The 16,528-nt window shown below is 44.2% G+C and overlaps 1 protein-coding gene across 4 annotated transcripts in view; it reads left to right on the top strand.

Annotated features, from left to right (window-relative positions):
- Positions 1–16,528, top strand: part of Piezo (piezo type mechanosensitive ion channel component) — a 242,465-nt gene that overhangs the window by 23,702 nt on the left and 202,235 nt on the right. For all 4 annotated transcript variants that reach the window (XM_075698593.1, XM_075698600.1, XM_075698578.1 and 1 more), the window contains 3 exons: positions 1,897–2,042; positions 2,422–2,743; positions 15,205–15,385. In XM_075698593.1, coding sequence (XP_075554708.1) covers positions 1,897–2,042; positions 2,422–2,743; positions 15,205–15,385 — 649 coding nt within the window. The remainder of the gene's footprint in view (positions 1–1,896; positions 2,043–2,421; positions 2,744–15,204; positions 15,386–16,528) is intronic.

Below are 16,528 nucleotides of genomic sequence, written 5' to 3'. Positions count from 1 at the left end.
AAACTTAATTTCTCTTTTAAACAACATTGCACTGTAGTGTGATTTGAGGAACCTATGCGCATTGCAGGAAGCCATGTGAATCCATGCAAGGAGCAACATCTGTAGTTCTCTCGTAACATCATAATTGCCATGGAGCAGCCTAAAAGGGAGGTTAGTTTTAATGTGGGCTTTGCTCTAACTTTTTCATGTTTTTTAGAGTGAAGCTGTTAGCCTCTGGTTGGCCTGGATTTTTTGCGGCGGCTTCCTCATGGAAAAAAAAATACCTTGAGCGATTGAAGCGAAAGTGCATACATGCTGTGGTATCGCGCATACAACATACAGCACAGCATTTGTTTTAATAAAGAACAAGCACAAAAGAAGCATCCAAACCACATAATTGATAAGACACTCCTGCTAACAGCGCGAAGCACGTAGCACTCCCAGCATACGTTTCCCAGTTACTATTAGTGTTGCACAAGCTGCCACCGTGCGGCGATGGCGGCTTGCGACGTGGGGAGTGATGTCATTAGCCTTTCATATATAACAGAACCAGCCTAGCAACTGATTTTATTGTTGCAGCACCACTATGGGTAGGCGACGCATACTTAGGACTGTGGGGGTGCAGTGTGAATCCGAGGAGCAGCAAAGGGAAAAGAAATGGCAGTACGACCAGCGGCGGCATGCTGCTGCTGGTCGTATGGCCATGGAATTCCAGCACAGGGGAAATCCGCACGTCTACATTTTCCTGCGGCTGAAAAATGCGCCAGAGGAATAATTGAGCAATAAAGCATTGCATGCCCCCGTCAGCAGTTGTAGTGGTGGTTTTCAACAGCTTTGCTGTACATCCACTTTCACTGGGCCGCGATGGTGGGTCAGTTATTTTTTTCTGAAAGGAGTACAGACTCAAAAATGTTGTTTGTTTTTGCTTTTTGCATAGCTGTTGACTCCGTAATCACAGTATGAATGTTCTTTGTCACAGGTGCACTACCAATCACTAATTATGCATCATATTTAATGTGACAAGGTAAAGATGTATGTCAAGTGCAGCACAACTATGGCTGTGAAGCAGGAAGCAAGTTACATGGTGGAAATCTGTGATAGCGGTCACATGGTATGACAAACGGATTATGCAAGCCCGAGTAAACGTGGTGCCATGGTTGAAAGCTGCTTCATGACCATGTTGTCAAGAGCTGGGCAAACACCGTGAAATTGGCCCTTCCATCCACCTGTACTCTGTGCTTATTTGCATATGACATCGAATAAGCCTAGTGCTCTGCTGTTGCTTCTGCGAGAGATTGGTTCCCTATTACCTCCTCTCCCCTCTTATTCCATTGAGGGCTCAGTGCACCTAGCTTTCAATGGCATGGAAACCATGTGGCTCGAGTGTTCAGCACACTGGACTGACCAGTGTGCACATCAGTATCGTGTGGTGCCATGGGACCACCAGCTCAGATATTCATGATATAACATGCTTCATGCCTAAATCCATGCTGCACTTGAAGTGTATTTTGAATTGGTTTCATTAAAGTGTGACACAAGCACTAAGTATATATAATAGTTTACTTTGGCTGTATGCCTAAAGCGGTCTCTATATTCCCCCTAAATGTTAGTTGTAAAAAGGATTCACAGATTGCACCTGGAGAATATATTTCTTCATGCTACTTTGGCGATTATGTTAGCGTGCATACGTTTCTTCATCCTTTTTGCATTGTATTAAGTTTTCCACAGGTGCAGATGCTTGTTGTTACTGGGACATATATGCTTGTAGGCATGGTAAGCTTGTCATGTATGATTGGTATTTGACGTGGTTTTAGCTTTAATTGTGGGGTTTTTATTTTGCTTATGGTTTAAAAGCATAATAGCAGCAGTATTTAGCACCCTTGTTGCAGTGATTTACCATGCTTGTTTCACACACAGCTGTGGCCTACAAGAACGCCTGCTAGCACTGGCTGGGCTTCATCGGGCAGATGGAATCAAGGCACCAGAGGCACTCACTCTTCTTGGCCTAGACTTTGTTGTGCTATTTGCAGCTGTATTTACCTTGGTGATCTGTGAAAAGCTTGGTGAGCACATTTGGGACCTGTAATTCTCACAGGCTGACTGTGTGTTTGAAGAAACAATTTGTTAGACTATGGCTTCTGTTCGTACCATATTTTCAAAAGGGAAGAAACAGACTTTCAAAGATATGTATAAGAGCCATTAAAATTCAGTTTGTAAAAAGTATATATAGGTGTGTCCTCTGTGAAGATGAGCTTTGTGTGAAAAGCTAATGAAAATGCTAATGACATAGTACTGTCTAATAATCTGCAGTATTTGTCTCATTGCTTGACATGTGCTTTAACTTTCCTGTTTGTATGACTTGCCTTGAGTTGTCTTCCTTTGATGTCATTATTTTTCAGGAATAAAAAGTAAGACTTCCTTCTTTATTATTGTCTTTTCCAGCCACCCCTGATGACACTCCGCGCAGTGGTGGTGGTGGTATGCATCGGCGACGACACACATTCCTCATGCTCTTGGGTGAATTTTTAGTGCTGCTTTTAATGGCAGCTGCAGGAATTCTGCATGCATCACTCTGTTCACTTGCCTACTTCGTGGCATTTCTTTGGTCGGCTACATGGCTGGGCATGCACCGTCCACTAGCGACAGGCTATCGGGTCATGCGCACACTGCTGCTGCTTTATAGTGCCATGCACTTTGTGACCCTCTACACATACCAGCTGGACTACATCCAGGAGCTGGTGCCACCTGCCAGCCTGCAAGCCAGGTTAGCCTTGTAGTTTTGCAACGGTAGCACTGCAGCTGTTTGTCAGGATTGCAGGGAATTTTTTTAGGCAATCAATGATCAGTAGATAACCAGTGATGCTTAATGCTATAGGGGAATACTCAAGTATCAGCATAATGATAGTAACTTTACTTCAAAATGCTACCTTATACAAAGGAAAGATGTCCTTGAATTTCTTTAACCCTTTCAGGGTCAAGGACGTAAATATACGGTGCCGCGAACAACCCCAAAATGGTCGATGCCGTATATTTATGGCACCATCTGTACATTTAAAAAGTGCGCCAATTTCCTAGCTTTTTCTTTCCTGGCATGTGCTGCCACTATGTGGAAATACAGGGAATATTTTTCTCACGCCTCTCTCTCTGTTTTCGTTGCATGGTTTGTTTTAGAGCTAGTTTGCTCCGGCGCGTCTATATACTACCACTCGCGCATTGGCGGGCGGCAGTTTGGGTTTTGTTCTGCGAGCAGTATCGGATTCTTACGCTCGCAAAACTGATAGCTATCTCGGTACTAATCGCTCAAAGGGAGACTGCCTGTTTCTTGCTCATTTAGTGCTCACAGGGGTGCGCATAGGAAGGATGCCGCCATGCATGTGTTTCCTTTTCTTTTACTTTATTTTTTTTTTAAACTTGCAAAATCTAATTGCGTCTGGTTGGCGATAAGATGAAGATAAGCGGAAGTTTGTCACAGGTTTCACTTTTTTGACGGGCACACAGTTTTCTTGAGTGTGCTCACCTACGCAGTTCGATTACGCTATGGACGTAAATATTAGTGTAAGAGGAGGAACATTTGAGACTCGCGAAATATTCTCGTGTGCATATTTTTTAAGCCTTAAACTATGTGTCTAACAATGCATCAAATGTTTAATTCTTATAAGTTTATGTCCTTTTTTTTATTGCTATTATTCATAAATAAACAGTACATATATACCAATGCAAAATATTTTTTTCTCACTTTGCGGTCACCTTAGAAAAGTTATGGTAAATTTTTTTTCGAAATAGGTCCCTCAGAAGAATTGGAATCTGCAAAAAAAAAAAAATCGACCCTGGGCGGTCGCATATGGCGAAAAAAAATCGATCCTGAAAGGGTTAACTAAGCGTAATGTGTTGAAAACCTTACTTTGTTAATGTGTAATGAAAAATGGTCCTCAAGCGTACTCTAGCAGGTAATCGCATCTACATAATGTATCATTGAAAGTACTTTGTGTGGTATCTGCAGTATTTTGCCTAAATGTGACCTCTTGAAACATACTTGTGGTTTTGAGCAATGCCATGTGTTCATAATTTCATTTTTGGCTGGTGATTGGCTTTCATGGTCCTGTTATTGTGTGCAAGGTGGCTTTCTTCACCAGAAGCTTTGGAAATGTTGCCACATCATAGAGAGATGAATCTTTTATTATCAGACTGTACGCACATTGCAAATTCTGTAGAATGTTCTTGAATTGACACAAACACCATTGACTGCTCTGGAATTTTCAATAAGACTACATGCAGGTAGCAGCGAGACTTTAGCAGTGTAATTGGATTGCTGTCTGTGCTCGATGCAGTTTGTCACCTTAAAGGGACATTAAAGCGAAACAATAAATCAGTTTAGACTAATGAAGCATTGTTTCAGATCCCTGCAGGCAGTCATTTCAAAAAATAGTTTGATAATTAGATGAGAAAATGAAGGTCCAAGTATCAGTATTTGAATTTTGCGCCGAAACTCCAGCTCCAGTACGTCAGCGTGACGTCAGGGATTCCAAAGTATGTTTTCGCATTTGGGCCGCGTTGGCGGAATAAAGGTTCCCGAAACTTGCCATGTTTAATATTTGGTTCCTTTAGAACACGATGTAGTCAATATGTACCGCTATATATAATTAGTAGGCCCTAGAAGATGCCATCAAAATCCAAGACGTCGTAGCCCCCAGGTGCGGGAAATTAAGTAGACGTCGCCACCTGTATTTCGTTCTTCCACTTTTCCTGGCTTACCAAACGTCTTAGCGTTGCAAGAGTGGTGTTTTTGGTGTTGTAGAACGGTAATTTACTGATGCAGAAGAAAACATTTTTCACTTTAGTGTCCCTTTAAGGGGAGACGCTCCTCGAAACTTTTTTTTATTATTACTTGTATTAGAGGTTTCAAATTCAGTCAAGTATTCAGTTTTCTATGCAGATTTCAAATATTGCACTACTTTTTGTGTATTTGTTATAGTTTTAGAGTTATGTGATGCACAATCGCAAAACAGTCATATTTATGGGCACTTTTTGCACATGTACATGTTCCTGCTGCTTTATAGTTCCATGCACTTTGCGGTCCTCTACACATACCAGTACCACTCTCCCCCCCCCCCCCCCTTCACCTCTGTGTGTGTGTGTGTGTGTGGGTGGGTGGGATGGTTTGTGGGTTGTGCGCCACGCAAAGACAAACTCCTAGCACTCTCCGGACAAGAATGCATTAACAATGAGGATGCACGTTTTTGCATTGCTGAAACAACACTTTGCTTAACTTCTGACAAAAGCTTTTCATTGCTAAGGCGTACAGCCATTTTGCATCAAATTATGCCGTCATCTTTATGCTATTTTTACAAATGCTGACATTAAAAAAAATTTTTTTATGAATTGATGCATTTAGATAATCTGTCGATGACCTATAGCTGGTACCTGACTTAAAGAAACGAACACTGCTAGAAACGGGGTCAAACAAAAACACGACAGCGCACTGTCATGTGTCTTCTTGTTGGCAGGCCAGACTTGTTGCAGCCCAGGCAACAGTGGAGATAACCATTGTTTTCCAACTAGATCTTCTAATGAGTGGTACGACCACGGCTTTGTATGGAAGAGGGCATGCACTATTATCACACATTTGGTGTTGTGGGCATGCTGTGTTATTTTAGATTAAAAATACAGAAACAAAGCTTTGCGCTAGAACTTCGATAGTATCATAAGATGCAAGTTTCACTAAATTTCAGGTAACCTGCTGTCCGACTTGTTTGAAGAGATGTTCGGAAGTAACTTGCGATCATGGTATTGTAGTCATCACGTGACGCAGATTGTAATTTGATCCCACTCGAGAATTGATGAGGCAGGCAGTCCGAAGCAGGGCTGCTTCTTACTTAGAAGTCTTTGTGAAAATTGCAGCATCGGTAGTTCGCAGTAAAATATAGGCCAGTAGCTCCAAGAGATTTCAAAGTGCGTGTCTCCTGACACCCGTCTATTCTGAAAATAGCAGAGACATTTAGTTACAATGGGCTCTCCGCAGCAAGTAGCACGTGTTACGACGAGGTAGGTGAACCTCAGCTAGGCAACAGGCCACGACCTCCTGGTGTTGAGCGATCGGGCTCTCCCTATGTCCATAATTATCCACCAACTTCGTTCTTGACTCCTTTCATGCAAATCGCCCCCCTCCCACCTTTCTCGTATCCATCACCTCACTCCCCTCCTTAAAATTCTTTTCCGTTAGTCACTGTCGCACTCAACATTCACTAGGTTATTGAACGTGGCCATGGCCGCTAACATTCCTATATTTATGTTTCTGTGTGGACTTCGAGGCCATCCACCTGTTTGTTGTGGTAGTTTCTTAACTTCCCTGGCCCAGCACCCCTGTCCTTGATGTATTTTGCCGTGCACAAATCAGCATTCTGTCTTTAGGTCTTTCTTTCTTGTCCCAATTTTTCGCCCTGTTTTCATTCTTCCCAGCGTGTACAAACTAACCTAACAGCAAGCTCTTGTCAAGTTTATTAACATAATGAAAGTTATAGACAAGGGAAAGAAGCAAGCTCTTGTCAAGTTTATCAACGTAATGAAAGTTAGAGACAAGAGAAGGAAGAAAAAAGAGGGGGGGTTGCTTATAATGTGTTTCCTAGACAAGCAAGTCGCAATATTTTCGGAATGCTTTTCTTCTGCACTGACGATTCGGTCAAGTAGCAGAAATAAGAAGCTCTTCGATGGCATGAAGGCCTGGTGGGGAGAAACAATGCCCCCAAGCTGTATGCAAGCACTCATCCCATCTTTATCTGTGTGTGGAATTTTTTAGCGCTTATCACCCCTCAGCAGTTACGGTTAACACGACCCAGAATGAGGTAGAGGTCTTCCATAAGTATGGCCACAATGTTGTGTGCATGGGAAAAGGGACCGCCCCCATGACAACCCCTCCACATCTCCCCTTTCACTTTCACATTCAAGCTTTCCCTTTAATCCATGTCGCTCTTTCGGAGCCCACCTCCTGAATCTTTCTCTTCTGTGGGAAAAGGGGAAGGGGGTAGTCATCACAAAAAATTTCTTCTTGGGGGGGGGGGGGGGGGGCTATGCCCTGGCTACGCCAATGCCAGTACCATATCTTCCGGTCTATAGTCCACACCCTGTGTGTAGTCCGCAGGGGCCAATTTGGGCTTAAAATAAAAACTTTGATAGAAATTAGGTGTTTTAGCCTGTCTGCAACTAGTAAACTGTCATCATCACCAGCCTATATTATGTCCTCTGCAGGATGAAAGCCTGTCCCTATGATCTCCAATTACCCCTGTCTTGCGCCAACTGATTCCAACTAGCACCTGTGAATTTCCTAATTTCATCACCCCACCTAGTCTTCTGCTGTCTTCGACTGCACTTCAGTTCTCTCGGCACCCATTCTGTAACCCTGATGGTCCACCGGGTATCTAACCTACACATTACATGACCTGCCCAGCTTCATTTTTTTCTCTTAATGTCAATTAGAATATTGGCTATAGCTGTTTTCTCTCTGATCCACACCGCTCTCTTTCTGTCTTTTAACGTTATGCCTAACATTCTTCATTCCATCGCTCTTTGCGTGGTCCTTAACTTGTTCTCAAGCTTCTTTGTCTGTCCCTAGTTACTGCCCCATATGTTAGCACCAGTAAAATACACTGATTGTACACCTTTCTTTTCAATCATAATAGTAAGCTTCCTGTCAGTAGCTGACAATGTCTGCCGTATGCGCTCCAACCCATTTTTATTCTTCTGTAAATTTCTTTCTTGTGATCAGGGTTCCCTGTGAGTAATTGACCTAGGTGAACGAACTCCTTCACCGACTCTAGAGGCTGACTGGCGATCCTGAACCCTTGTTCCCTTGCCTGGCTATTGAACATTGTTTGTCTTGTGCATATTAATCTTCAACCCCACTCTTACACTCTCTCTGTTAAGGTCCTCAATCATTTGTTGTAACTCGTCTGCAGGGTTGCTGAATAAAACAATTTCATCTGCAAACCGAAGGTTTCCAAGATGTGCGTCGTTGATCCTCACTTCTAAGCCTTCCCAGTTTAATAGCTTGAATACTTCTTCCAAGCACGCAGTGAATAGCATTGGAGATATTGTCTCCTTGTCTGACCCCTTTCTTTATAGGTACAGTCGACTCCCGATAATTCGAAGCCGCTTAATTGGAATTTTCGGTTAATTAGAAGTGAAGTGCTGGTCCCGTCAGTTTTGCATGTAATCCTATAGAAGAAATCGCTCGATAATTCGAAGTCCTCATCCAGTAATATTGTTTAATTGGAAGTTAATTTTCAGCCGGGATCCTCGAGGTGACCGTCATTCTTTGGTAGAATGTGCAATTTTTCAAGTGTTGCAACAGTTCCGTGCTCCGCGTTGGTGTCATCGCCACCGCAGCCGCCCGCAACGCCATCCTTCTTGGAGCGGCGCGATTATTCATTGCTACGGCTGCCGTGGCCTCCGCGATCAACTCCGGCGGGAGGCGAAGCGGCTCCCGCCTGAGGCCACGTGCGGCTGCCGCGCGTGGCCGGAGCTGATCGCGGAGGCCACGCAGCTGCCATAGGTGTACGCAGCGCTGCATACTGGCAGTGGCGAGATTGTGCGAGATTACTCTTGCAGCGTGCGCAGCGTACGTCGAGGCGTGTGTTGGTCGAGCGCCTTTGTGCGGGAAGCTCGTAGGCTAGGTTGTTCCACGAGTGATTCGGAATTGACTGTACCTAGTCGCGCAGTTTATAGCCATGGCAAACCGTGGCTCTTATCGCACGCTCGACCTGGCAACGAAAGTCGAGGTTTTGAAGGAAGTTGAGAAGGGAGGTGCCGCCAAACAAGACATAACGCGGAAGTACGGGATCAAGCCGAACACGCTGTCTAACTACATCAAGAACAAGCGCACAATAATGGATGCATTTGAGAACTACAAGTTCAAGACTTCTCGGAAGCGAATGCGCACCGGTGCTTACCTAGAGTTGGAGAAGGCTCTGCTGGTTTGGATTAGGGAGGCCAGGAGCAACAAACTTCCTCTCAGCTGAGACATCGTTGCGATGAAAGCCCGAACGCTTGCAGCAATGTTGGGGATCGATGACTTCGTTTCGTCAGATGGATGGCTGACGCGCTTTAAAGATCGCCATGACCTGGTTTTCAAGAGCATGTGTGGTGAAAAGGCGTCCGTTAACCAGGAAACATGCGCCACGTGGAAGGACGGAAAGCTGCGTGAATATCTCGCCGAATACAGACCGGAAGACATCTTCAATGCTGATGAGACTGCACTCTTCTATCGGCTTCTACCAGAGAAGACCCTGACATTCAAGGACCATGACTGTGCTGGGGGCAAACGCAGCAAGGAGAGAGTGTCGGTGCTGATCGCGGCAAACATGACTGGCACGGAACGATGTCGGTTACTTGTGATCGGGAAAGCTGCGAAGCCGAGATGTTTTAAAGGCGTGAAGACGCTGCCTGTGGACTATGAGGCGAACAAAAAAGCGTGGATGACGGCCGAAATCTTCAAGAGCTGGATAAGCAAATTGTACCGCAAGTTTGCTGCTTCGAACCGCAAGGTGTTGTTCCTTGTCGATCACTGCAGTGCTCACGTGAATGTGCCAGCCTTGAGTGCAATACGCCTCGCATTTTTGCCTGTAAACACAACGGCTGTTTTGCAGCCAATGGACCAAGGCATCATCAAGAATGTTAAAAGTCCTGTACAGGCGGCACCTCCTCGAGCGCATGATTTTGTGTATGGATAGCTCCACAAAGTACGAGGTGAGCCTGCTTAGTGCCATCCACATGTTGGCGCGAGCATGGGATCGTGTGAAGCAAGAAACAATCGCAAACTGCTTCAGGGCTTGCGGTTTTGTGGCAGCTTCTTCGGAGGATGCCTCTGAAATTTCAGCGGAGGAAGCGTCAACAAGCGAGCTTGACAGCACTGATTTTGGTTATGCTCTCGGGGACGTCAATTTTGAAGATTACGTCGCCGTAGACAAGGCGGTCGAAACGTGCGGTGCGCTGACGGATAGCGAAATTGTAGAGATTATTCGGCCCCAGGAAGCGACCCAGGAAAGTGACGATGACGTTGAAGGCGAGCCGCAACCTAAGGCTGCCGATGTAGCTGCGGGCCTTGCTCTTGCGGAGCGCTTCTTTGCCCCTGAAGGTAACGCGGAAGAAGCGTTCCGCCACATCTACAGCCTGCAGAACTTGCTTTCAGCATCGCGATTCGGCAAGAAGAAGCAAAGCAAGATGACCGACTATTTTTCTTAGAGAAAATACTCGATTTCGCCACAAATAAAGTGCTGTTTTTTGTGTTTTGTGCTGAATTGGAAGTTCTTTTAATTCGAAGTTTTTAGCGGTCCCCGTGAACTTCGTATTAACGGGAGTCGATTGTACCTTTCTACTTTTCTTGTGGAGAATTAAGGTAGCTGTGGTATCTCTGTGGATATTTTCCAAGATATTTACATAATGCCTCTATGACTGCTGGTATCTCTACTGAATCAAATTCCTTTTCGTTATCTATGAAAGCCATATAGAGTGGCTGATTGTACTCTGCGCATTTCTCGATTACCTGATTGATGACAGGCAGTGGCATAGCCAGAAATTTCGTTGGGGGGGGGGGGTGAGCTCACGTTGCAGCTCGGCCTGCTCCTTGTGGCATTTGTCAAGGGATCAAATACCTGAATAATAACTGCATTGCCATTGCCAAGGATGCTGCAAACAAATTCTTGAACGCTACGCACTGTCAAGACGAGCAAAATATGTAATTTTTCATAAAAGAATATACTCGTATGTCCCAAAAATTGTGCCCGAAATAACTGATGTCAATGCTTTCATGTTTTGTCCATTTAATAAGTAAAGAAAATATCACACGAACTTTAGAACTATATCAGTTCGAAACCAGCAAAGCAGTGCATGCAGCTGATATGAAAAATGTAAAGTCCATTAAATGAACAAGTTGAGGACAAATATTTCAATGAAACTGTGTCATTCAAGAACCTTGCTTACACTTTTGTACATATGCAACGGCCAGGGAAAAATCTCAATAACACTGTCCTTTGTTCCAACATATTGCGTAGGAGCAGCTATCACAGGTCGTGTATTGTAATTGCACCAAAATTAAAGCCTCAACAGAGAGGACATATAAAAAGCAGCAGTTCTGCAAAATAAACGAGGGCAAGGTAAATGCAAATATATGACAAATGAGGAACTTTATTTAAAAGTAGCCTGCATGAGTATTTAGGCATTTGCCCCACTGACTAACGAGTCGCGTGATTCTCGTCCCATAAAACTCCTTGGGTTGCTGCTTCAAGAAGTGTGTAACTGACTCTTTCATGTCGTCGTTCGACACGAATCAGGTTCCCCTGAGCTGTTTTTTCAGTTGCCCTAAAATATGGAAGTCCCAAGGCGACAGGTCAGGGCTGTATGGCGGATGTTTCAGTGTCTCCCACTTGAACTTTGCCAGTTTTGTGTTAACCACATCAGCGACGTCGTGGAGCAAGATGACCCCATTCGTCCATTTTCCACGTTGTTTGATCTCAATTGCGACATGCAGCCAATCCGGCGTTTCACAATACCGGAAACGATTTATATTCTCTAGGTTCAGCAAATTCGATCAGTAATGGCCCCTGACGATCAAAAAAAAAGCTCAACAACACCTTTCCGGTGGAAATGACGGCCTTTGCTTTCTTTCGGGTGGTGAATTCGAATGTTTCCACTGTGAGCTTTGCCATCGTGTTTCAGGCTTGTAGTAGTGGCACCATGATTCGTCCCCGCCCTCATTGGGGCGTCACCCTCATTGTGATACCGGATCAGATGAGTCAAGGCGGTGCCGAACCTCTCCATTTTCTGGCGGTGGTTCAAAATCTTGGGCATCCATTGCGCACAGAAGAGCCGATAAGCGAGGTGTTCATGAATATTGGTGTGAACCAAACCGTGACTGATACTCACATGCTCTTCCAGTTCATCGGTGCTCATCCTCCATTCTTGTCTAATCAGCTCATCAACCTTTGCAATTGTGATGGGGGTGATTGCACGGTGGCTTTGGCCCGGTCTTGGATTGTCTTTGCAACTTTCACGTCCTTCTTGAACCATTTGTTCCAACGCTCCACAGTGGCCAATGAAATGCTATGTTCAACATAAAAGGCAGCCATATGGCGAATAATTTCTTTTTGGGAAACACGTTCAGCTGCCAAGAACCTTGCGACACCATGCTGTTCAACTTTTGAAGCGTCCATTATGTCACGCAACCATGTGCAATACAGTGTATGAGAGCATTAAAGAACATTTATCCTCACACCTGCATGTTACTTTTGTAAATTAGAGATGCCTGTGTGCTATGCACATGCCGCGCAGATAATGAACCGAACCATTATTGCGTGAGGTGGGTTGGCTCACTTTCATTTGACTTGCCCTCGGACATTAGAAATGCGAAGATACAGCTTGATAAAGGGCAAAAGAGTGTCACTGGAAACAAAAGTTCACTGTATGTGTATACGAAACCTCGTAACAAGAAAATTGAATATACGTATAAGTCTCCAATAAATCAAGGTATCTAAGAGGAAGTCACTGTATATAATGCTTCAAACAAGGCAAATAAAGATATTGCAAAATCACAGATACACAGATCACAGAATCCTAAGGCCTACCCCCCCCCCCTCCACTCCACCTGATAAAATCGCACGCGACGGAAGGTGGTACGCTTCCTCCCCACTTTTCTCCCTTACGCACACAAGACTGAGCCACCATCATAAGCTCACCTATGCCCCCCCCCCCTCTTACGCTTTCACTCGCACATGCAGCATGCGGCGCTTGGTCATGATTTTATCGCCCTTAGGCTTTATACGGAACATGAGGGCGATGGCAGGAATGTGGCCTGGAATGTCCATATAATTGCTATCACAATAATATAATACGAGTATCTGGCAACCGAAGCATCCTGTGGCCCATTACTTTCCGCAAAAGAAGTGACAAAATGGAGCTTTCACGATACGACAATTCGCCGCGCTGCAGCAATGTCTTTTTTTTTTTTTTGTGGGGCGAGGGCATCCAAATGAAAATGTGAAGGAAAGCAAGTTGGCCGCGATCAAATGCCTGCTTTGGGCACCTACCAAAGGAATATCAAAGAAAACATGAGACACTTGGTCCATAGAGAAACATACACATACTGCTCGGCATCCTACACCAGTGAGACAAGACTTTCTGGAGAGGTTGCACTCAAGCGAACGCGATGAAATCCGTCAAGTTGCCACAGTGATGGTGGTGAGCGACCATTGTTTATGTTTCACGTCTGCTAGCCAGAAAGTGTCCAAAACTCTGCCAGGCGAAAATCCACTCAGCCAGAGAAGTGCACCATGCAGTGATCGGGCAACACGAGAAAAACGCATGCGTTCTGGCTGCCTCTGGCAGCTCGTGGCTAGCAAAAACAAGAGAATTGAAGAGGCTCAATGTGGTCCTTGCAAATAAAACTCAAAGGAGAAAAATATGAACGTAGTTACCTTTGCTGGCTTTAGTGTCTTCACATGGATGCTTTGGTGCAGGTGAAAAAAATGTTGATATTCTTTTCTGTGACATGACGGCACAAATGAACCACCACAATGCTTCGTCTCATCAGACTTCGCTGCGTGCTTTGACAATTTGTCTGATAGTGTGTTGATTTGGCTTGTCTCGTTGTATGGTCCGATGTACGACTTTGAAAACTTGATGCACCTTTGGCGTCAAATGTTTCTAGCAACATTAAACCCACAAAGTTCCGGAATTGAAAATCTAAAGCACAACTTTGGAAATGTCAATGAAACTTTCGCATCAAAAGTTTATTAGAACCTTGTACCCATACAGTTCCGGAATTAAAACCTGTGCACACTCCGTAGGTTCCACGGCCTCTGCGAGATGCCTCAACGAGCCCGCTCGCCATCGAAACGCCCTTGAAACTTTGTGCTCGGTTGGGGCTCCTTGCATTATGTGACGCCAGGTGCATGGGCGTTGCCACAAAATACAGCCAGTTCACAATGATCGCGCCGCAATGTCTTTTCGAGCATGAAAAAGACATTCTAGACAAAATACAGAATGATTTCCAAAGCCAGGAGTTGCTTTGGTCGATGGTGCAGTGCATGACAGCACGAAAAAATTTTGAGGGGGGGGGTCTGAAGCCCCATAAGCCCTCCCCCCCCCCCCCCCCGATTATGCCCCTGATGACATAGTTGTGATACATTATAGAGTATCCCTTCCTGAAGCCAGCCTGTTCCATTGGTTGACTGAAGTGCAGTGTTGCCCTTATTCTATTGGAAATTCTCTTGGTGAATATATAATACTGGGAGTGAGCTAATGGGCGTATAATTTTTCAATTCTTTAACGTCTCCCTTTTTCTGAATTAGTATAATAGTGGAATTCTTCCAGTTCTGTAGGTAATAAAAAGTTCTATTGTGAATCAATATAAGCCTGGGTCCTTTATTAGACTGTATATAGAAATCAATACTAAAAGCCGTCATAATCACTCTCATCAGGGCTGCCAGAGAATCACAAGTCAAGTATGTCGAATTCGACAAACGGTACCTTGATATCTGCCTCAGCTTCAGAATGTTTAATTCTTGCGCAGTCAACTTCACTGAGCTTGAACAAGGCCAGGAAGAGGCAGCATTTGCTTGCATATTGTCTCTGTTTCATATTTTATAGCGTATATTTCATACACTAAACTATATCCAGAGTTTCCAGACTGAGCTGGTAATATTGCTTGTGCACAGCGACAACCATTGCTGAACTGACTTTGCTCTGCGATTTTGTGCAGGAAATGTTTGCAGGTTGTTGTCTGGCCTCGTTGACATTGCACACCTCCAATTTTAAGAAATACAATCGTGTATAGTCCAGACCCCGCGAAATTTCAACGTTCAAGTTTCTATAGTCCGGAAAACCTTGTATTACTACAATAGAAACTTATAATGGCTGATACGGATAACGCCAGCTTCTTAAATAAGAAAAAAGAGGAGTGTCAATGATTTGAATGCTTGTAATTTTTCTGGATGTGTTGTTTAATTTCCCAGCCATGGTGGCCGCATTTCGATGGGTGTGAAATGCGAAAACACCCGTGTACTTAGATTTAGGTGCACGTTGAAGAAACCCAGGTAGTCCAAATTTCTGGAGTTCCCCACTACGGCATGCCTCATAATCAGAAAGTGGTTTTGGCACGTAAAACCCCATCATTTTCTTTATCTTGTTAAAAGCTTGTTATCTTGTTATTGTTGAATGTATACATTGCTTGCATTTCAGGCTTTTGGGGCTGACTTCACTGCGCATTCCTGCTTGCAATTCAACGGGGCCAACGGAGGCAGACATAAGGGTGCTGCAGTTTAGGTCACTGCATTGGACACTCTACGTCAGCCCTCTGGTGTTGCTGAGTTTCTATTTTACTGTTGCCACTGTGACTCGACTGCAACTCCTGCAGCAGTTGGTGAGCTAAGCCCCGATTGGTCACTTAGTGGACTTTTTAATTTAGCTTTCACTTGAATGCCTTAGTGCTGAAGATTTCCTGGCTGAACGGAAATTATGAGATGAGTTTGTGACAACTGCAGAAACAACTTAAGATGTGCTAGCTGTTGAAATATAACACACTTACACTGTTTCACTATTAAGAAAGTTATATGAAGGGTTCTTTCTTTGCTGCAAATTTTCTGAATTTTCCGAATGAGAGAGATGTAATTTGTGATGTTATGTTTATCGTTTGAGCATCCAGATTTGGTAGACTCTATACTCCGTTTTGTACATAGCAGTCAATGCTGTAGAAGCTATGCAAGAAGTTCGGTCACGAAAAGTCATCACTCCGCGCGTTCCGTCCATGCTTCGCTGCACGCCAACAGCGTTCACTCACACGAGTATGCATCTGAGGATCCTCGTGATGGGTTGCAAATAAAAAACCAGAAAAGAGCAACAAAAATAAAAATGATCTAGAACACCGCATTAGCAGCCGTATACCATGTGTGTTTGTTTCTAAGGAATAAAACTTGTTTCATTCAATACTGAGCCTGTATAAAAAACAGTTGCGCACAATTGCAGTAAAAAAAACATCAAACTATATACAAGTGCAAGCTAAGCCATTGCAGGAAGTCTCTCTAGCCTCCACAGCATTGACAGCTATGTATGGAACGGAGTATAGGTCAGAAGCAATTTCTGTAGTTGTGATAACTGTTCAATTATTGATCTTATATGGCTAATGCATTTGAGCAGTTCAAAGCCTGTCTTCAACTTGCCAAACAATCTTGCCAAAACAATCAAATCCTGAATAAAGGAGTCATCTTGAGAACTACACAATTATTTCCCCTTCACAGGCTTGTTGAAATAGAATCTGATTAAAAAAAAGTGATTGCCTATGATGTCAATCTCGCTACCCCCACCTATGATCATGCAGGCAATGTCAGCCTTTGCTAAGCCCCATGAGCTGGTGCCTTGCGGATGGCCTACGTAATCTTCTTGCATTTGGCACCAGTGTAGAGTCCTTTGCCAGTCTCATGTTAAATCTACACCACTATTTATCGTGCATCACCTCTGAACCTCATCAGATTTTTGGCTTTTTGCATTCGCCACCACCAGCGCTAAA

The sequence above is a fragment of the Dermacentor variabilis genome, chromosome 1 (assembly GCF_050947875.1).
Source record: "Dermacentor variabilis isolate Ectoservices chromosome 1, ASM5094787v1, whole genome shotgun sequence".
NCBI classification, from domain to species: Eukaryota; Metazoa; Arthropoda; class Arachnida; order Ixodida; family Ixodidae; genus Dermacentor; species Dermacentor variabilis.
The sequence above is the reverse complement of the archived record's forward strand: the minus strand, read 5'-3'. Positions and strand labels throughout refer to the sequence as shown.